This window comes from Armigeres subalbatus, chromosome 2 (assembly GCF_024139115.2).
Source record: "Armigeres subalbatus isolate Guangzhou_Male chromosome 2, GZ_Asu_2, whole genome shotgun sequence".
Lineage (NCBI taxonomy): Eukaryota > Metazoa > Arthropoda > Insecta > Diptera > Culicidae > Armigeres > Armigeres subalbatus.
In genome coordinates, this window is record NC_085140.1 from 21,860,871 (window position 1) to 21,883,566 (window position 22,696).

The 22,696-nt window shown below is 36.5% G+C and overlaps 1 protein-coding gene across 9 annotated transcripts in view; it reads right to left on the reverse strand.

Moving 5' to 3' along the window:
- The window catches only part of LOC134218154 (kinesin-like protein KIF13A), a 100,926-nt gene extending 80,695 nt beyond the window's left edge, over positions 1-20,231 (reverse strand). For 3 of the 9 annotated variants that reach the window (XR_009981266.1, XM_062697041.1, XM_062697042.1), the window contains exons 1-2: positions 19,194-19,275; positions 3,609-3,696 (exon numbers count right to left, since the gene is read on the reverse strand). Coding sequence is in view for 8 of the 9 variants with exons in the window: in XM_062697041.1 (XP_062553025.1) it covers positions 3,609-3,696; positions 19,194-19,245 (140 nt within the window). In the remaining variant the exon portion in view is untranslated. Of the gene's footprint in view, positions 1-3,608; positions 3,697-19,193; positions 19,518-19,602 lie in introns of those variants that run through there. The other 6 variants (XM_062697047.1, XM_062697046.1, XM_062697044.1 and 3 more) reach the window with 6 other exon arrangements.
- Positions 20,232-22,696: the final 2,465 nt, after the last annotated feature.

Sequence of the window (22,696 nt, forward strand, 5' to 3'; positions counted from 1 at the left end):
AAAATACTGTTGTAGATATGCTCTTCATTTTAAAAACATATTTGGCGTAGAAAAGTGTATGAAATCAAGGAACTGACGTCGTAGTATCATATTAAACAGAAAAATAATGTTCGTTGGATGCTAGATGAGCTAGCCCAGGGCTGCAAGTCTCGTTAATAAAGACATAAAAAAATGTTCGTTGGTCAGATGGGACTTAAAAAAATATTTGGTAACATTACTTTTGATAGAAATAACATACACCTGAGATTTTTGGACACAGAGCACAATATAATCTAACCTTCTAGCGAAAAAATAGTTTTTAAAAATAAATCCAAGATGGCGGCCAAATTCAATATGACTGTGTGCATTTTTATATTGCAAATTGAGGAAACACTCTTCTACTTTCCAACGATATGCTGATCTTTAAGATCGGTTGAAAAATGTTGGAGTTATGACAGTTTTAGTGAGTCAAAAATTGACTAAAATCGAGGGGTCCATAAAAGTGATTTCGTGTATAACTAACGAGGGGTCCATCTTTCTGAAGAATTTAACTAGGGTCCTTGATATATTCGCCGAAACTTTTCGCATGAACATAAATTTAAGCATTTTTTATGAATCTTGTGCAAATAGTGGCCCGGTCTAAGCGACAATTACTCCCCTTCTTTAAAATAATTGAAATTGATGGAATATTTTATCAATTTTATTGATTATTTCGTGTAAAATTTTCATTTTTCTCTGTAAAAAAATATTTTGTGGAAAATTTTGAAAGCGTTTATTGCTAATATTGATTTATTTATGGAAATTTTGTATTTTTTCCCGTGAGACATTTTCATTTCTTTATGGAAAATTCTTACAAGTTCTGCTTTTAAAAGTGCTAATTTATTTTTGTTCTGTGGAACATTTTTAATTGTTAATGGAAATTGTGCATTATTTGTGTAAATTGTATTGTGTATTTGTGTAACTCCAGAAAGACCCAACGGAAAGAAAAAGCTAGTTTAAAAGCAACAATCAACGAGCCTGACATCGGATGCGTCCGGAAATTTTATTGGTGGCATCGCAGGCAAGAAATGGCAATGCCAGATCGCTTCAACATTAATTCCGTAGATTCACTCAAACAAGTAATCCAATTACACCTCAGATCTCTAACTTTTCTCAAAGCGTATAAATTAGATAGCAACAAGACCACTAACTAGGGGGGTCCCGTAGCGTAGTTGGCTACACGTTCGCCTTACAAGCGAATGATCATGGGTTCGACTCCCAGCCCCTCCACCAAAACTCTCGTCAGTCGCCGGATGCGCAGCCTATACGCTGGCGTATTGGGGAAGCGCCCTCATCGTTACGATTGCCTGATGACAACTGACAAATTGTTCTTCTCGGAGGCATTTCTCCAACGTACCCGGATAAATGGCAATTGAACAATACGGCAACGATCATTGGATTCACGACACGGACAAATGGGCACAATGGACTCACGGTGAGACGGACCAGCAATGACAACAAGCAAGCTGTTTCCAACGCTGAGACTACCATTTTCGCATTTTATTTATTGAACTTTTATTGATACAACATACACTCAGTTTAATATTATGGACTTCTTATTTTTCAGAACATTTCAAATTATTAAGTTGATTACCTGGCTGTTTAGTGGCTACATGGAAACAATCCCGAGAAAAGTTTTTCTATTTTAAAGACGGAAATGTTCCGATGACAATCAGTTACTACGAAATAAGCAAGGATAGCGTTGAAGCTAGTCGAGCGCAATGCCTAAATTGGATATCTTCGCAAGGGGGTATAAGAGTGAGACCAGTGAGACTGTACAGATCAAAACAAAATTCGGGATCCTTTCTACTGATTGCACCTGTTGGAGAGAATCCAGTTGGGCTCACTGGTAGTTTAGTTTGCTCAAATCCATGCAGATCTCTCTTCAGTATAGGCAAATGATTATGTTTTAATCACTTAGGAGATCATCTGGGCCCTTGTAAATAAGCACTGACGGTGCCAGAGTTGTGGTAATGTTGGTCCACCAGCAATTTTGACGTAATTTATTCATGCAGTGTTTCTAAAGGATTTTCTATCGAATTTCACTAACTTCTGACCAATTCCTTCGAAAATTTAATTAGGAAATCTTAGTAAGTTCGGTAAGGAATTCTCCCGGAAATTCTTCTGATTTCTGGATTAGGAATATCTGAACGAATTACAAATGGAATTTTTAAAGGATTTTGTAAAAGAATTTTCGTAATTCTTAAATTTGTTCAAGAATTTCTTTGGAGGTTCATCCAAGAATTCTTCTGGAATTTCCTAATTTTATATGGATTTATTAGAATTTTCAGAAAACCTCCCATAGAAACCTTCGAAGAAACTTCGGAAGAAATTTACAAAAGCTTTTCCGAAGGTATCCCTGGAAGAATGTTCAATGGAATTACTGGAGGATTTTTTGAAAATTATTTGGAACTCCTGGAGCCGCTCCCGAAAGTATTTCTGGAGGAATTTACAAATGAATTTTTAAAGATTTTTTCGAAGAAGAGCCCTAGCGGATTTTTGAAAAGTATTCCTAAAAGAATTTCTGAGAAAATTGCTAAATGATTTTTCGGTAAAGTTTCTAAAAGAGCCCCTACGGAACTTCCGAATGAAACCCTGAAAGAATTTTTCGAAAGAATTTACGATGGAACGTCTTTTGAAATATCCTTAAAAAATGCCTAGATTTCTCCAGAAATTTCTTTGATAATTACGTCAGTATTTACTCCAGGAATTCTTTCAAAAAGTCTTTTTTTTTCTCTGCGTTCTATATTTTCCTTCTTGTCCTTTCGGAGACCAGTAGGACATTACTTTTAATAAATATGCATAACGGCCTTTCCTTCCCAATAGAAACCCATATACCAAGAACTTACGTATTGTTTTTTTCAACTTGAACTAAATATGAATTCAAGTGAGAATATTTGACAATTCTAAATTATCTGGTTTACTAACTAAAAAACGCACCACATCACCTAACATCGCACCACATCACAAATTATCTAGACGCTAGACTGGATCATAATTCTAATATAATCGATTCAAGCTTAATAAAATTAAGAACTTTGGAAATGCTACTATGGACATTTTAAGTGACTTAAGTCGATGACAATTCCATGGATTATCATATTACCTGTTGACATTTAAAAAAATAAATTTGAGAATGGAATGCATACTGAGTTGCCTAAACTCAAACACTACAAAATATATGCATGGCACCTACAGCTCAAGATCCTCTGCAAGTGATAATTTTCATACGCTCTGAATATTTTAGTATGTTTCTGATATAGGTAACTAGAAGCTCCAACATATATCCCAACATGAACAGAGAACCTTGAACGTAGTATTCCAACAAGGACAAAAGAATAGTGTAGACAACTGACACAACAGGCGCAATAGAATTTTCGAGACTATGATGGCACAATTGCGCTTCTCTTCACCGCACTTTCCGGCTCACTCCATTCATCAGTGTTATTCACGTCATCGAAGAAACTTCGCCTCGAGAACATCTTTTCCATCCACTTTTGGTTTCTGTTGTTCCTTTGGCTTTCCGACCCATCCACACCCCCTGTCTATCTACGAATTCCCGCCACAGCGCAGATAGTCGACACACTTACCTTTCCATCTTATCTAATGCGGCAGGATATTTCAAAATCGTCTGTGAGTCGTTCATTTCTATGACATTCTCGGTGGCGAGCTCCAGTTCTGTAATGGGATGGAAGGCGAGAAAAAAAAGGTAATGTTTTAGTGGAATCATACTGATATGCGCGCACGTGCGCCTATTTGAATACCAACGGGGAAAGGATATGAAAATGGTACACAAAATGCTAGAAATATTCCATAGAAAATCAAGAATTGATGAAACATAAGATGGGTTGGTTGCAAAATAATAAAAATGGAAATCAGTTTTCCATAATCAACAGTTCGTTGTTTCCTTTGCTTCTCAAAAAGTATATTTATGCTCGGATTTTTTAACACAATTCTTATTACAATTTTGATATAATTTCAATTAATTTTTGCATGCATAGGTACCCATTATTTCGTGACGACAAGTATGCAAATCTCTGGTGCCGCTATTACCTTCATTTTATACTTTGCAACATTCTTAACTTTCTATGGAGATGTTTCTTTCATGAATGTCATTAACAACTGGAAGAAGAATGTGAATACTGTTCAGACACCAGATCCAACAAGACGCAACTTGGCGTCGAGTGTGATACTGGGTAAACACCTTTACGTGGTAAGATTTATCATGGTATCATCCGGGTAAATCTTCGTTAGATTTTTTTTTTCAAACCTTAATAACCATTTTGAATAAGCCAAATTAATAACAAAACTTTTGCTTTCGAATGTTATTGAAATGAGAGCGCAGTAAACGTTCAGTATGGCAAACAGAATATTCAACTCAATGCTTGCTTACTCATATCGCATTGAAAAACTGTAGATATTTTTAATCTAGCACAAAACATTGAGTAGATTTTTTTGCAATTCAAATTCTACAGTTAATGTTTAAATGATAAAACGACGTCCTTTACACATTTTTCCAATTAGTTTTATAATGATCACTAATTTGAGTGCTATAATGGAAAATAAACGATGGAACGCCACTCATTTGATTACATCATACTCAATTTATCTAGTTGAGTGGTTAAAGAGTGTGTCTTTTAAATTGCCCAAGCGTTATATGAAATAATTTTAGGGCTCTGGCTTCAAAATTCTCCCGCAGCAAGCTATCACATCATAGTACGTTCAGTTGTGCAATGTATTTCAACACTTTGATATCTGTTAGTAATCATATTATTATTTTTCTGTCTTTATTAAAAATAACCCTGATTAATCCACCTAGCGGAGTTGGGGCGTTTCTCGTGCATTAGATATACCAAATTGTTTACACATACACACATTCATACATACGCACAAGCAGACATCACCTCAATTCGTCGAGCTGGGTCGATTGGCATATAACACTATGGGCATTTGAGCCTTATACCAAAAGTTCGGTTTTGGAGTGATCATATAGCCTTTACGTAAACTTAGTATATGAGAAAGGTAAAAATTAATAAAAACTATTAATTACTTATCCAATATTTCATTTCAATCTTTCGGAAGCTTTTATACGTATTCTGTACAGAATAAATTTCAAATGCTTCCAATTGGTGGTGGCCTAGCGCCCCGTTTAATGTAATGTACACCATCAAAGCACGGTTTAGCTGAGACAGAAAGGAAGTGGGCTGAAACGCGCCTTCATTTGAGTTGTTGGCGATTCGCACTTTTGCACCTTACAGCATGTATGGGTTGGTACACATATACCTGTATATAGTTAGGATCCGTGCTCGTTTGCAATGTGCTTCTGTTTCGTTTCGGAGTCAGGTTTGTCAAGTGGGTAACTCACCTACGATGATGACGGCTTGAATTCCGTCGAGAGGGTAGAATATTTGAGTTGTAGTGGCGGCGCGTAGTACCCAACGTTTGCTTTGCAGAGTAGTTAGTTAGTTGGTTTGTTGTTGCAGACTTGTTAGCTGAAGAAGTGAACGTAATTTGAGAGATGAATAAACCACTCATGCAGAACGTGAATTAAATTGGAGCTAGGCTTTGAACAAGCCATGGTCAAATTATGCATTCGTAAATTTATATCACAGCACGACAGGTTTTACAAAATTTCGGAAGTTTTATGAGGCCTTATTTGTTCGACCCGTCATCGTTAGTTGTGGTTTGTGTCTTTCAAATAATAATTCCATAACTGCAATCATAATCCTAATTTTGTCATTTAAGGTTCAAATGTCAGACATACATCAAGTATATTATATTTCTTGTTGTTCGTCATTCCATTCGCTCTGATCGGATTTTGTACATTAAACAGACAAACATTTGAAAAGGTTTGAAATGCTATATTTTTTGTTATGCGACAACTCTTTTTTATGATTTTTCACGAATAATCTTTTAAAGAGTCTCATTTGCCTTTTTCGAAAGCTCACGGGGTGCCCCGGGGAAACTTGAGGACATAGGATATTTCCGTTTTCCGACCAAGCGTGTCATGTGACGGCTCTTTCTTCATGAACAATAATTTTCTGATGTGTCTGTAAAAGACGATAGACCACATTGCCTACTCACGGAACTTTGGGGATGATCTAAGTCAACCTGCAGGAGAGGATATATCCGTCCGCAGAGTGTAATAAGAGGCCATACATTGTAAAAAAATAAAAGAAGATTCTGAAGGTGCTCATGATGCACATCTATATAATGTTTAACGACACTAAACACCTATTACACAAAAGTATAGGTTTTCTTCTTTCACGTAGGTGCATTTTCAAAATGTTCTATCGGGGGACATTTTTCCATACATTTTTGAGGGGTTAAATCATTTGAGATTTCTATGGAGTTTGCATCAAAAATAGTGAAAAAAAATGAAAATTGTTCTAGATCCCCCGATAAAACATTTTAGTTTACCCACTATATGAAAGAGGAGAGCGTAAACTTTCGCGTGGTGGCGGTTTCAGAGATGATTATTTTTGAAAAATAAAATAATATTTCCCCATAGAGAAACCGTGGGATTAGATAGCAAAATGAGATATGAACATGGTGAAAGATCAGACGACAATATAAATATTTTGCACTAAAATATCATGAGAAGATTAAGTTATGCTATTTGTAAGAAGAAGTCAACATCATGTGCTATTGGTTTGTTCGTATCCATAACATATCTTGATTTTGAAATGATATTTCGATGTAAATTTTTGATATTTTTGCCTGTTCTTTTATCTCTTATATCCAAGGAATGTAAAATAACAACATTGCCAGAGACAACAACATTGTCACATTGTCCTCATTGTTGGGACAAACTCAACACGCAATAAGCGTTGGTCCTAAACTGCAACAGAATAGGACAATGATCGCCTGCCGCGCATTTTGAGAAGTAGTCGGTTTTCGACGATGTTTTTGGTTAAATAAGTATCAGTTATCAATGTTTAGACATAAATTTAACCATCTGTTCACAAGATTTATGTTTTACTTCTGAAATATACAAGTTATCGCAGTTTGAAAAGTTCACAACAATTACCTCTCCATGTTTGTTGCAAATAAAACGGAACGCAATATTGTCTTTGTTGTCTTTGATGAAGTAGGGCTCTTGCCGATTGGAACCATACATTGAGATTTGGAATCAGACCAGAATCAAGTGAGATATGGCCATTTCCAGGGTTGTTACGGAGATTCTGAAATATTTTTCGCGCCAAATCCGGGCCGACCAAAATCAAATCCGCGCCGAGCTAATTTCTCAAATATACGTGAAATATCAAGTTTAACTGAACATAATCTCTTCAAGTTCGTTTTTATAGCATTACTGATATTGAATATCATTTTAAACTTCAACATTACTCAAGTTTGCACCAAATTGAAAATAGGACTAACAAAATTGCAGATAATATAACAACTTTTCTAGATGGTCCTTTGATTCACTAAAAGTACTGAAGATAAGTGAACAAGAACTTAACAGCCAAAACTATTTCAATAAGCACCGCTTCTTAGATAAGTTGCTGGTTTGTTTTGTTTCATTATTTGTAGTGGATTTCTTGTTGATAGAACTATACTAGATGCATTGATATACAAGGAATGTTCAGGTCAGATTTGATCACAATTGATCTTAGATAAACTTGGCGAATAATAAAAAATCCGCCGAAATCGCAATTTCTTCTCAAGTAACAAATTATGCAGCTTTGTTGTTATTTTTCGATCACAAGACATACTTGCGTTGAGATTAGGTAATTAGACCGTACAATTTCGTATTTAAACAAAACTTCTGTAAAACAAATTGTATCAAGAAACAAATAATAAATGTTTCAGCAGAAATTTTCATCGGAAATGTTGTAGAAAAATTAGTCTAAACTCCAGCAACAATTAGTCCGGAATTTGTGCGGAAAATCCTTCTTCAATTCTTGTGACAAGTTTGTCTAGGAGTTCATGCAGGAAATTCCGCCAATTAACATTTTTAACACCCATTTTTCGTAATTTTAATAGAATTTCAGTTAAAACCTCCGAGAATATCCGCAAAAATTCCTGCAGAAATTCATCATTCGCACACATTTATCTCGGAAATTATCCTGGAATTGTTTGCAGAAATCCAACTGCTCTTGCAGAAGTTGTTTCAAATTATCTGCGGAAATTTTTCTCAGAACATTTATTAAATTCCTCCTTCTTGCAAAAGTTCCCCTGGGAAATTAAGCTGAAATTCTTTCGGGAATATTGTCATAAATTAAAAACAAAAAAAAAACCTTAAAGAACAACCAACGGGACATTTTCAGAGACAACATGTGCAAATTTCTTTATTAATTTCTGCGGAAATCCCTTTGGTCATTCATACAGAAATTGATTGGTGACTTCCTGTGGAAAAACTCCCGGAGAATATTTCGTTAAAATCTAGACGTTATGAAGATTGTTTAAAGCAGTGGTGCTCAGCATTTTGTGCGTTTTTTCCCTTAATTTGCTTGTCACACAATAAAAATGAGCTTTCACCTTACAAGTTAGTACTTGGACGAAAGCTTTCAAATATATCTATCAGCTGAGGATATTAAAACGAATATTGGTGTTAAAATCACTCCGTACGACTTGATCAAAGTACAATTACAGTGCGGCCCGCGGGCCGCACCTTTGTTTTGCTTTGATTGTTTCGTATGGAAGGAATTTAACAACAATATCCGTTTTATTACGCTTAGCAGATAGATATATTTAAAAGCTTTCGACCAAGTGCTAATTTGTATGGTTGAAGCTCATTTTTATTGTGTGAGAAGTCTATTAAGGAAAAACCGCCCAAAGAGCTGAGCACCACAAAGAAATTCCTGTGATCATCGTTACAGGAATTTCTGAGGAAATTGCAAAGCGAATTTTTGCGGAAATTTCTCTGAGATTCTGTAAAAATTCTTCCGGATATACATTCGGAACTTCCTTCGTAAATTTCTGTGGAAATCTTTTAGAAATTTCTGCAGACATTCATTGGTGAATTTCTGTAGATAACCGAAAATTGTTTCGAAAATTTTATATGGCATTGCTGCGATTTTTTTACAGTAATTCCTGTGGTCAGTGCTCCAAGATGTTTTGCAGAAATAAATCCACAATTTTTTAAAATTTTAAAATTGGTTTTAAAATGCTGCAGAAAACCTCTTCAGGCTGCGTAAATATATTTATTAAATTCCTCATAGAATCCTTGTGAAAGTTCTTCAGATGGTTTCTTAAATTTTGTGTAAATATTCCTGCGAAAAAAGTATGGGAGTTATCTGAAAATATCACAAAAAATGCTTCTAGAATCACTGCGTTTTATCAGCAATACCTTTTGAAAATTACATTCCAATGTTTGAACAAATTTCTGCTGAAGTACCTATTTAAATGAGGCATCTGCATCAAATAAAGGAACAATTTTGTATTTCCAATTGTCAGATAAATCCTTATTCGTTTTAGATGAATGCTATGAAAGCAATGTAAAATGTTCAACACTATATCAGAATTCCTGACGAAAAAACTTTCGAAAAATGATATGATATATCATGCTATGTGGTTCCTTTTACGATAATCAATCAGAAACTGACAAATATCTCGGGTGTTCAACAGACATGTTTTGTATGCGTCATGCTTTAGAATGGTTTAAAAATTACAGGCTCCTAAGAGCCTGTAAATATCCGAAAAATAATGTGAGTAATCGACTTCAAAGGTAAATTTAGTTCTCAACGACATTCGCTAACGAAAATAAAGCCCATCTACATAGACATAAAACTGAATTCCAAATAAACATCCTTAGATCTATCATTTTATTTGTTAAATTTTCACCTTAAACTAAATCCGCGCGAAGCCCTAAAATCACTATGAAAATCCGCGCCAAATCCGCGAAAATCGCGAAATCCGCGAAAATCTCGAAATCCGCGTAGTCGTAACAACCCTGCCTTTCTTTATAATCGGTTCCGATCGATACTTATCAAAGGGCTCAGGCCACAACTTCATTTAAATCTCGCTTTTGATAGATCGTCTACTACGATTTTATTCCAGAAGGCTTCTAATGTGTCAAGAATGCAAAACCAATTAAATAAACGGATCCTGGAGTCGCTGGGATGCCCCCAGGTAACCTGTGAATGGGGACATTTGAGTTTCAGTACCAAAATCAGTTATTCGACGGCTCTTTTTTCATGGTTTTCGATCAGGAAGCGAAGTATGAATATTAAATGGTCCATTGACGGTTCTGACCTCTTCCAGGACCTACGAGTCCCGAGGAACCTGTGGAAGGAGACATTTTAGTTTTAGCACCAAAACCAGTCATTCGACGGCTCTTTTTCATGGTTTTTGATCAGGAAGGGAAGTATGAATGTAAAATGGTCCATTAACGGCACTCACTGCTCTCAGGATTCTGATTGCCCCGGGGTTATCTGTGAAAATAATCGTTTTCGAATCAGCAAACAAGGTATAAATATGAAATGCCAGGATCATTTTAAAAATATTACCCGAATCATTTTTTTTTTCAGTTTCATTACTGCCTACTTCATACTTCGCTTCCTGACCCACAGTCATGAAAAAACTGACTGGTTTTGATGCTAAAACTAAAATGTTTCCTTCCACAGGTTCTCCGTGAGCTATCCATAGGTCCAGAAAGTGGTTAGAGCCGTCAATGGTCCATTTTATACTCATACTTCGCTTCCTGATCAAAAATCACGAAAAGAAAAAGCAGTAGAGTTATTGGTTTTGGTGCTGCAACTAAAATATCCCCTTCCACAGGTTCCTCGGGGGCAACCAGTAGGTCCTGGAAGCGGTCAAAGCTGTCAATGGTCCATTTTATATTTATACTTTGTTTTATGATCGAACACCTATAAAAAGGGGACGTCGAATGACTGATTTTGATGCTAAAACTTATATGTTCCCTTCTACAGGTTCCCCAAGGACAATCCGTGGGTCCTGGAAGCCTGGAAGTCAATGATCCATTTTATTTTTTATACTTCGCTTCCTGATCGAAAACCACGAAAAAAGAGCCTTCGAATGACAGGTTTTGATGCTGAAACTAAATTGTCCCCTTCCACAGGTTCGTCGAGAAGATCGATGCGACTTTCCGGCGGCAGCAAGCCGGATTCCGTGCCGAAAGATCCTGTGTGGACCATATTGTCAAGCTCCGCATCATAATGGAGCGGGTCAACGAATTCCAAGAGTCCCTTTACTTGGTATTCATTGACTACGAAAAAGCTTTCGACCGTCTCAATCACGAGAATATGTGGGGCGCCCTGAGACGCAAGGGAGTCATCGGCCTCATCGAGACACAGTACGAGGCCTTCTCGTGTAGAGTGCTGCACAATGGGGTCTTGTCCGACCCTATCAGGGTCGTAGCTGCCCGGATAAAAATGTACTATTGGTTCAATCGTGTAAACAATTGAATTACCATACAATGTACGGTATACAATAGGTGGCCACTGAAACTCGATTTTCAAATTCCCGGTTTTTTTCCGCTTTTCCCGGTATTTTTTGTCAAATTTTCCCGGTTTTAATTTAACTTAAAAAAAATCAGGGTAAGAGTTTTTATACCTTTTATACTTAAATTATCAATTTACTAATTTGAACAAAGATTTAACCCAAAGATAATCTTCGTTTCCGACCAAAATAATGATTCAGTTTTCTAAAAAAGATTTATACACATTTTAGGCAATCTAAACATTGGATTCGTAATTTATTCAATTTCACTTTTTTAATTTCTAGAATTAATGTCTAGAAAGTAAATCTTGGATTTTTTTATTGAAAACTTTGAAAGTTCCCATTCAATATTAGTATATTGAAATGCTCTAAGCTATGGAACCTATTCATTATTCCCCGTGTAACAAATTAGAAAACTATCTTAGAGTATCCTTTTCACCATCATAACATTCTATTATATTAGGTTAGTTGTGGAAAAATATACTAAACTATGATGAGTTCGGTGGTCTAGTGACTAACGCTTCGCCTTATAAGCAGGAGGTCGTAGGTTCAATTCCAGACTCGTCCCTCTCCTACTTGGTATTTCTATCTTAGTTCTTTCTGTGTTTTACGTTCTACCAAAACGATTCCTACTTTTAAATCCTTCCACACTAACAATTCCAAAACCTCCCGTGGCACCTATGAGAGGTCATAGAGTTCTCTGCATCTTTCTTAAATAGGTGTCCAACTAGCAATCCTAGCCAACGTGGCTAGGACAGATCTTTTCTATTGGAAAGTGCATTGCTTTCATCTAAGAGATTGGTCCCAAATCAATATCTGTGGTAACGGATGAAAGTAATGCTACTCTCATACAATAGTCTTGACTTGTACCACCTACGAATTTGTGCGAATTGCTCAATGCTAATGCTAGTTGTGAAAAAATACTAAATTAAAGATATTTTACTCTTTAGAATATTACAGACATATTCACGAAGTATTAAAAAATTACCATTTTCAATGATTTGTAGAATTTTCAAATATAATTCCAAACAACTCTTGAACATGTGTTAACATATATATTATTTACCACATTCATTTTTTTCGAATTCTGTGCAATTGGAAATTACATACAAATAACAGAAGTACATACAAAGGCAAACTAGGACATTAAAAGAATAACTTAAAGATGAAAACATTCATTTGAAAAAATGAATATTTCGATATTCGATTCTATGCTTTTATGTTGGTAGTGCGCACCACAATGTCTTATAATATTTATGATATATGGTAAATTACTCATATTTTTGCCCAAGTTTTTGTTTAACAGATTTAATTAATCACAAATCGTTTAGGTCCTATACTAAAGGATATTCCTCAACCCCATAACTGAGGATACCATACAACAAATGTACGCATACGTACAAAATATCGCAAGTCAGTCAATAAGCCGATTACTCGAAATTGGAATCAAAATGATCTAGAGGCAAATGGATCTGGAAAAAAACTATTTATTTTTTATACCTCACACATTATATACTAAAATCAAATAAGTCAGTTAGAATGCGATTGAACAATAAAAATTAAAGAGTGAATCTTTCCATTTATACCAGCTTCATTAAAAACTTTGAAAAATTTTGAATGTAAGTTGCCAAAATTTATTTTTTCCCGGTTCATGTTCTGAATTCCCGGTTTTTCCCGCTTTTTTCCCGGTGACTTCAATTTCCCGTCTTTTTCTCGCTTTTCCCGTTTTTCCCAGTTCGGTTGCCACCCTGAATAGGATACATTGTTTCTTGATGGTTGCACAGATTGTATCAACACTGAAGATACAATACATCAACATATTTCTCTAATGTAACGATACTTGCAATTGTTTTTGAAACGTTTTTGTACATAAGATTCATACATTGATAACTTTTGAAACGTTTCTTTACATTGCATATAAACTATATAACAATATTTGACTCATAGCGCCAAATATGCATTTTTTCCCTTTAAATTGCATTGTTGAACAATAAAGCTGTCACAACTGAGAAATCAAAAATCGTATTGTTTTACTATACAAATACAATACAATCCATTGTATTTTGAACAGTTTTGTTCGGATATTTCAACAATATATTAACCATACACTCTATTGTGTGACGAAAAAAATGTATGGAAAAATCTCAGATTTTGTATAGTTACGATACTTAACAACCCGTACGTTCTATTGCGAAAACTTCATTTACATTTGAGTAAATGGTTCATTACAATGCATTCTAATGTATTTCTATGGTTTTATTTACAATATAATCTATTGTCAATTTAATGTTATTAATAGTAGTGTTACAATAAATTCTATTGTTATTCTACTATATTTTTTATTCGGGTGGTGTGAGGCAAGGATGTATTCTATCACCGTTACTGTTCCTCATCGTAATCGACGAGATTCTGGTAGATGCGATTGACCGTGAACCAAACCGCGGGCTGTTATGGCAGCCTATAACCATGGAGCACCTAAATGACTTCGAATTGGCGGATGATGTTGCACTCCTCGCGCAACGGCGCTCTGATATGCAGAATAAGCTCAACGACCTTGCCGAGCGCTCCTCTTCGGCAGGTTTAGTCATCAACGTCAACAAAACCAAATCGTTGGATGTAAACACGGTGACTCCTTCCAGTTTCACAGTAGCCGGGCAGCCAGTGGAGAATGTTGAAAGCTTCCAATATCTTGGTAGCCAAATGGCGTCAGACGGCGGTACCAAGATCGACATAGGCGCACGGATCAGGAAAGCAAGGGCTGCCTTTGCGAGTTTAAGAAATATCTGGAAAAACAGGCAGATAAGTGAACGCACCAAAATACGAATTTTCAACTCTAACGTGAAATCTGTGATGTTATACGCTAGTGAAACATGGTGTGTATCAGTGGAGAACACTCAACAGCTGCAGGTGTTCATTAACAGATACCTGCGATATATAATTCGGTGATGGCCTCACAACTGGATCTCAAACAACGAGCTCCATCGTCGTTGTCACCAGAGGCCGATAGCAACAGAAGTTCGGGATCGGAAGTGGGGCTGGGTCGGCCACACTCTACGTAGGGGCGGAAACGAAATCTGTAAACAAGCATTAGACTGGAACCCAGCGGGACATCGCAGCAGAGGCAGACCCAGAGGCTCATGGCGGCGAAGCCTCAATAAAGAAATAAATGAAGTCGACCGAAATCTAACCTGGCAACAGGTTAAAGCGATAGCCGGGCAACGCTCAGGATGGAGATCTTTCAAGTCGGCCCTTTGCACCACCGGAGGTGTACAGGATCCATAAGTAAGTAAGTAAGTAACAGGTTCGTCGAGGCCAATCCGTATGTCCTGGAAGCGGTCAGAGCCGTCAATGGACCATTTTATGAATGGTGAAATTACTCAATGAAATAATTGAGTAATCAACTACTACCGTTTTGCCTCGAAGTCGGGACACCTAAGCACTGCTGAATTTTCAGTTCAATATTTCAAATGGAATTAAGTACTTGACACTGAATGATAACACACCCTGTCAGAACGGCTCTTTGACATTTGACGTGTCTGTAGGTAATGAAATATTTTCTTCAATCTCAATCCTCTTAAGTTCAACGTGGGTAAGCTGCATTATTATTATTATTATTATTGATTGATAAATCCGGGCATGTCCGAGAATAGTTGAGTTTTTTTATTTGACGGGAGTCGTTCACAACGTGTCTTTTTATACAATTCTGTTAAAAAGCTAGTTGTACGAAATTGTATTTTCTACAAAAATGTGAATGGTTAAAAAAATACATTTGCAGACAATCTTTCACTAGAAACTGAAGGCAAGTTTTGCTACTTGTGTACAATTAATAAAGTGATACCATTGCTGAGAGCAAGCAATGTTCCTTTTGGGGTGTAGCAACTCAAATCTAATGAAATTGTAACTATGATTGCTTATTACGAATCATTTGATTTCAATTAACTTAACTGATAAACAGTTATTTAACATCATTTCAGCATGTCCGGCAATCGAAGCAATTGTGAAAACTTGCCTCGAAGTCCGGACACACAAAAAATGTAATAAAAATTATAAAGCGATGAATTCCCAAGAAATTTCTCTAATTTATGACGAAAAGTGCTATCATATTATGTTTATAGATTACTAATACCTCTTGCAAATGATAGAATATAGAAAATATGAGCTTAGTTTTTCTAATGTTGAGTCTTAAACTGCATTCTAAGAAAAACGAAATTCACCGTTGATTATGACATGCTTTCAACTTTTACCTATAATTTTCAAGTTTTTACCACAGATCACGGATTACTTACATTTGCTAAAATGGTTTCTAAGTCCAAGTCCAAGAATCGTTCCCTGCATTGATAACCCAACAAATACTTGTTGAGATGATAAATAAAGTCGAATAACAATTGAAGTGTCCGGCTTTCGAAGCGTCCGGCAATTCGAAGCAAAACGGTATATCATAAACTGTAGGATTTTTCAAACCGAAGATGCAAATGTTTTCAAAGTGTTTGTCAGCCGTTATTGTCAGTACTGTTTACTGTCAGTACAATATTCAGGCCAGTTTAGGGATAGGTACGAATTTCTGCGACTAGTCGTGCAGATAAGATTATCTTTCACGGCGCTATAATCTAGGTGTTCACTTTGCCAAAGCAAAAAAGTCTAGGTCTAGAATAGACCCCTTCTTTCTTTATCACTTTAATTAGTGAAGTGATAAATCGTTTTATTTTTAGCCACAATTTCTTGAAATATACATAAATTAAATGAAGGTTTTGAAGTGTAATAACCTATTCAGAATACGCCGTTTATTATAATAATTATCGTATTGAATATCAGAAAGAAAATTGAATGTATGGCAATTGGCATCAAGTTACTCGTTATCATAATTATTATCATAAATGGCGTAATCTGAATAGGCTAAGTCGTTATGTTAGTGATTATAAAACAGGTTTTTGTAACCTATATATTCGCAAACATGAATTTTGTCCCACTCTAGTGCCCTATGCAATAATAAAAAATATCGAATGTTCCATACAGTTCCAATGATCAAACGGCGACAGCACAAACTGGCTGACTGATGCAGTTCGTTCAAGCCTAGTCAAAACGTTCTTTGTTCATGATGAAATCATAGATGCATACATTCGCACAGACCTGCTGCAGTGGGGATCTTAAAAATATTATGAAAGTGCTTCTGTTTCTGGAAAATAGTGCCAAATCATTGTTTGGAGGATGAAATCTATTTAGCTTTTTTTTTTGTTGCGAATCTCCTTCCTCTTCCAAACCCAACCATCAATAAACTTTTACTTTGCAATTCACTCGAAGGCGCTGTCTGTCTGACGGACAACGGCAAATGAAACACAGAGCAATAATTGAAGGTCAACCGTTTGTCTGATTTCGCTTTGGGAAATCGGGCAAAAGCCACACTATAATCGAATCGATAGAGTTAGCAAATATTCGATTTTTCTTCGGACTGCTGCTGTTCCACGAACATCGACCAATCGATTACAGAATAATGACTAATAGATGTGTTCTACGTGTAAGGAAACTAAACTTGTTCTACGCAATACGCAAGCAGTAGTGGGAACGATGCGCTGAGGTCAATGTAAACCAGTGCTGCCATATTAAAGCACTTTGAATTGCAATATTGCAACTCACTTTAAATCTTCCTCAATAATTCTCTATGATGGCTATGGCTTTTTCTTGATGATTGATATGAGAACTATTACCACAAACTTTTAATATAAAAGTAACATGTCCACCTCTCTTTTATTAGCAAAGCTATTTCATCTTTTCTTTTGGGTCTCCAGTAGCCTTGCGAGCAAAGGCGTAGGATTGCCAATCCGGAGCTGACGAGTTCGATTCTCGGTCCAGTCTAGGATGTTTTCGGGTTGGAAACTTTCTAGACACCCTGGACAATAGCGTATCCATTGTACTTTTGGCACACAAGATACATACTCATGCAATGGCGGGCAACGAAAAGCTTTCAATTAATAACTAAGGAGAAATGCTAATAAAATACAGGCCAGGAATAAGTTTAAAAGCAGGCCAAGTTCTAGTTGGAATGTAGACCCATAGAAGAATTTCATTTGCTGCTTTATTCGTCAACCAGATTTCGAAATAGACAACTATTTATGTATTGGTGCCATTTTCTGTTTGTTTGTAGTTTTCGTAAAATAAATTCACTCATATTAGAGGGTAGCGCGCTTATCTGCCTTAACTCAAAATAGGGTTGGTTTTCTAAATAATAAACCTGGCTTATAGTCATGTTATCTACCTACATGGCATGTACATTGTAACACATTGAGTAACAAATCTCGCGCTTAGTTTCATAGGAGCGTAACTGTATTGATCGATTTCTCTTAATCGATTTTATATTTAATTATTAATACAATTGTTTCAAAAGCTACAAGCGTGATCATTGATTCTGTTGCAGTATACAATCATCCTTTATCACACCAAACCATTAAATCATCGCGAAACTAGCGCAATTCGCCACAATAAAAAAATATCGACGAAGAGAAATCGATCAATACAGTTTCGCCCCTATTGGCAAACAAACGTTGCATGAAGTAGAAGAAGAAGCATAAAGATGATATTCGAGAAAAACTGCACGGGTAAGCATACGAAGAAAATTTTGAAACTCTTTTTAAAAATTCTACAAGCAATTTTATTAAAAACGATTAGCAGCGCGGGGTCGGAAATATCTTATACTGTGTATAAAGTGCAATACCACTAAATTTTTTTTTTATTCGAAATGATGTGGTTATTAGACAATATAAGAAATTTCCGACCCCGTACTGCTAACCGTTTTTAATTAAATTGCTTCTAGAATTTTTAAAAAGAGTTTCAAAATTTTCTACGTATGCTTCCCCGTGCAATTTTTTCGAATTCATAATCATCATTTCTGTTCCTTCTTCTTCATGCAACATTAGACTGCCAATGAAACTAAGCGCAAGAAATTAAGCGAAACTAAGCGCAAACTAAGGATTTGTCATTTATGTTTGTATTTTAATGTTGGCATACATTTTTCATTTCAATTGAGATACACCTGTGTTCAGAATAATAGCAGCGGAAGCCGTTTTTCATACAAAATGGTCAACTTTGACAAGCTGTAACTTTGTACCCCGATGACCGATTTAGATGAAATTTTGGCAGCGAACTACAAATATGTTGAAATTTACATATACTAAGTAGCATTTTTTTCGAATGACGCGTTCAAAAATTACGCACTAGGTCAAATTGTTCAAAAAAATAGCAGTTTTTATTTTTGATATAATTGGCCAATTGAAATGTCAAATTCCACAGTTTGTATTTTTTAAATTAAAAACTTAGTGTCTCGCAGCACCTGAATTTAAATTTAGAACATTCCAATCACCTAGTAATTTTTGAAACACTCGAAAAAATTGATTCATAGTATGTGCAAATTTCAACATATTTGTAGTTCACTGCCAAAATTTCAGCTCAATCGGTCATCGGGGTACAAAGTTACAGCTCGTCAAAGTTGACCATTTTGTATGAAAAACGGCTTCTGCTGCTATTATTCTGAACACAGGTTTACATAGTAAATGTGGCTATATTTATTCGATTTCCAAAAGAAATTATATTTTGCCTGAAAATCAATTATTTATGGAAGATTTAATTGTTTGCCTTTCTCACAATTGCAGTAATTATGTAGAGCTGTAGGATTACACCTAAATGATAATAATTCTGTTTAAAAAATATATCAAAAGAAGAAAATAAAATGGAAACCCTGCCGAAATTGGTTATTTAATTATTGGAATGGGAATGAAACTTACCTCGGCGATTAAAGGGTCGAACCCGCACCGCGACTTTTATTTTATCGGACATTTTCGTTGGTATTGTGTTGAACCTTTCTTCCTGGATTAAATTTGATTACACCATTAAACTATTTTTTCTTGGCGATAACTGAAAATATTTAACACTAAATCAACGAACATTGAGTGAGGGCTGAAAAAATTTCCTCAATCAAAAATCCTTGATACGTCGGATAGCACGAAACAGCACACACAAAAAAAACTCTTCAATGGGGATTACACCTTTGTGCACTTGTTTTTCTTCTCGTTTGTCCTTTCATACACCACCACTCATCCAATTCGACCCTGCAAGGAATAATAGCAATAGAAACACCCCTTTCTGTGGCCTATTGCGATTGCGACAGCTCTTCTGTTTTGTTGGTTGACTCACTGACTGACACAAAACACTCCACACACCGACCGACCACGCGAAGAAATAGTAGAGGACAAAAACAAAAAAAAGGGGCAGCCGTCAGGACAGGAGGATCTCTTTTTCCTTCTCTCACACACTCTCTCCTCTAGCAGCAGCACCAGCACTGGCGACGAGGGCTGCTCGCCATCTTGATTTTTTGGGGCTGAATATTTTTTTCTAATTGCTGCCTTGCACACACCACTACCGCACTGAAGGATCCTGAGTAGATTCCTGCAGGATCCCCAAGGGAAAATCCCGATTCTTCCCGAGGATTCTCCTCGCAGTGTTCACCTGGTTGGCCTACTGTTTTGAATGAATAATCAGACTGCTTCCAACACTGATCGATAAAGTAGTTTCACAAATCCTGGTTGTTCGGATTCCACCAGGAACCCAAGGAAAATTCCGACACACTCCAATAATCCAGGTAACTCGCGATACCGTCCCGTTCCGACCGCGAACTAGCGGAATAAATTCGACTGATTCATCAATCGTCGTGGATCTGCATCCAGCTTCATGCTGTCTGAAGTATTTTATTATTTTGTTACTGTTATTCACACGGACAAAAACGCACCACCTCCGTTCGTCGCGAGAGCAGAATTCACACAAAATCGAAGAAGGCTGCCTGCCTGCTTGCTGGCTTGTTACGGCACACGAACGAAGAAAAATCGCACATGAATGAGAATGACAGTTCCAGTCAGTGTTCCAAAATCTCTCGAATGAAGCAGGTTGTATGAATGGATGCCGCACCGTAGTGTGGGTGTTGAGCATGGAAAACGAGACAACGCTATGCATTGCTGGCAGCGCTGGAGGTGGCAAATAGCGGTAGCGTGAGTGGGACCGTTACAAAACTCTGCTTGTGGTGTTGCTGGAGAACGGTAGTCGGAGTAATATTTTGAAGGCAACCATTCATTCAACGAACCTTGCAGTCACACTTGCAAACTGCGGTGCGTGCGACTTCGCGGTTATCACTGGGTGCAGGTGCCGGTGTGTTTCTGAAGGGATAAGTCCTTTTTAAATGCAGGCTCTATCCTTAAATAAATACTTTTGAAATTGTCGATAAGTTACGTGCTGTTCGTTATACGTGTATAGCTGATAGTTTGAACACAGGTTCAAATACATATACAAGATTAGATGAATTTACAACACTTTTGTTATTAATTATTAAAATTATTAATCTGGATTTCGCTGGGAAAAGCTTATGACTTTATTTGAAATATTTTCCCTTTTTGGAAAATATGCTGAATTTCTCTTGCAAATTCTCCTGACGTCACCGGGAAGTTCTTTAGAATTTCTGGGATTATTTATTAGAAAACCACTTGATTTTTTGGGGCAGAATAACAATAATTGCTTTGGAAGATCCTCGAAAAGTGTATTGTTCGATGATTGGTATCGCTTTGGAAAGCAGAAGGGTCATGAATAAAATCCAACTCTGGACCAATCTGGATTTGATTCTTATTTTAATAAAAAACCTATTTTAATTAAGGGCCGTCTAATCGGTTTTTAACTCTCATATAGTCCTAAAGCTTTTAATTATCACTGCTAGTGCTTATTCAATATTCAACGGTTTTACATTTTTTTTACCATTGCTCTTCTGGTTTTCTGGTGCGTTTATTCGAACCACATGGAGTTTAAATTGAATGAAATAAACAAATTTAATCTATCTCAAAACTGACTCAAAATGAACCGTCTAGTCCACGCATATCTTCTTCTTCTTATTGGCATTACATCCCCACACTGGGACAGAGCCGCCTCGCAGCTTAGTATTCATTAAGCACTTCCACAGTTATTAACTGCGAGGTTTCTAAGCCAAGTTACCATTTTTGCATTCGTATATCATGAGGCTAACACGATGATACTTCTATGCCCAGGGAAGTCGAGACAATTTCCAATCCGAAAATTGCCTAGACCGGCACTGGGAATCGAACCCAGCCACCCTCAGCATGGTCTTGCTTTGTAGCCGCGCGTCTCACCGCACGGCTAAGGAGGGCCCCCCACGGGTCCACGCATATATCATGCTTTAAAATAACTATTTTAATATCACTTGTCATAAGACGAGTTTATACAATCCCATTGAATTCCACCACTTAATTGTATCTTGACAGATACGTATTTCGGCCTCAACAGTAAGGCCGTCTTCAGTGTCTCGTACTTGACTCGACTTTTAATATGATACAGCAACCGTTCGCTAACTGGGCTAAAACACCAACCCAGTTACCGAACGCCGCTTTTTAACTGGGCTGACGAGGGATTTCCCGATGTATTGTTGTGATCGTTTTTTACATAAAGCTTTGTTGAAGAACATCCAATGATTAAAAGAAGATAAGATATAACTTTTAACAACATTATTTCCGGCAAATAAATTCTTGTTATATTCTAGGAAATGATATTACTTCAAAACCTATCGAATCTACCAAACCGTGTATCAATAAGATTCTTACAATTTAATATTCGTGGCATGAATTCGCTTGAAAAATTTGATAAAATAAAGGAGTTTTTGGTTACCTACGATAGAGAGATCGATGTCGTAGTACTTGGAGAGACTTGGGTGAAAGAAGAGCATCGGCAACTCTACTACATAGACGGATAAACAGCTTGTTTTCGTGTCGTCCTGAATCCCTGGGAGAAGGTCTTATTGTCTACGTACGCCAATCGTTGATATATAGCGAGCTTTTAAACGAACACATCAATGGATTCCACCGCATTTCCTTGCGAATTGCTATTCACGATTCTTACTTTGACGTATTCGCTATGTATAGACCACCGTCGTTTGATACTAGTCATTTTCTTCAAACGCTGGACGCAGTTCTGTCTTCTACTAAACATGGGTCATCTTGCATCGTGGTTGGTGATATTAATATACCTACCAACCAAACGAACAATAGGTTGACTGAGGAATATTTAACATTGTTGAATTGCTACAATTTCAAAGTTACAAACACGTTCCCAACAAGACCTGAAAGTAATAATATCCTGGATCATGTCACCTGTTCAAATGTTCAATGAAACAATATACTCTGACATTAGTGATCATTGTTTCGTACTGTCAACGTTCCAGAATACTAGGGCTATCTTT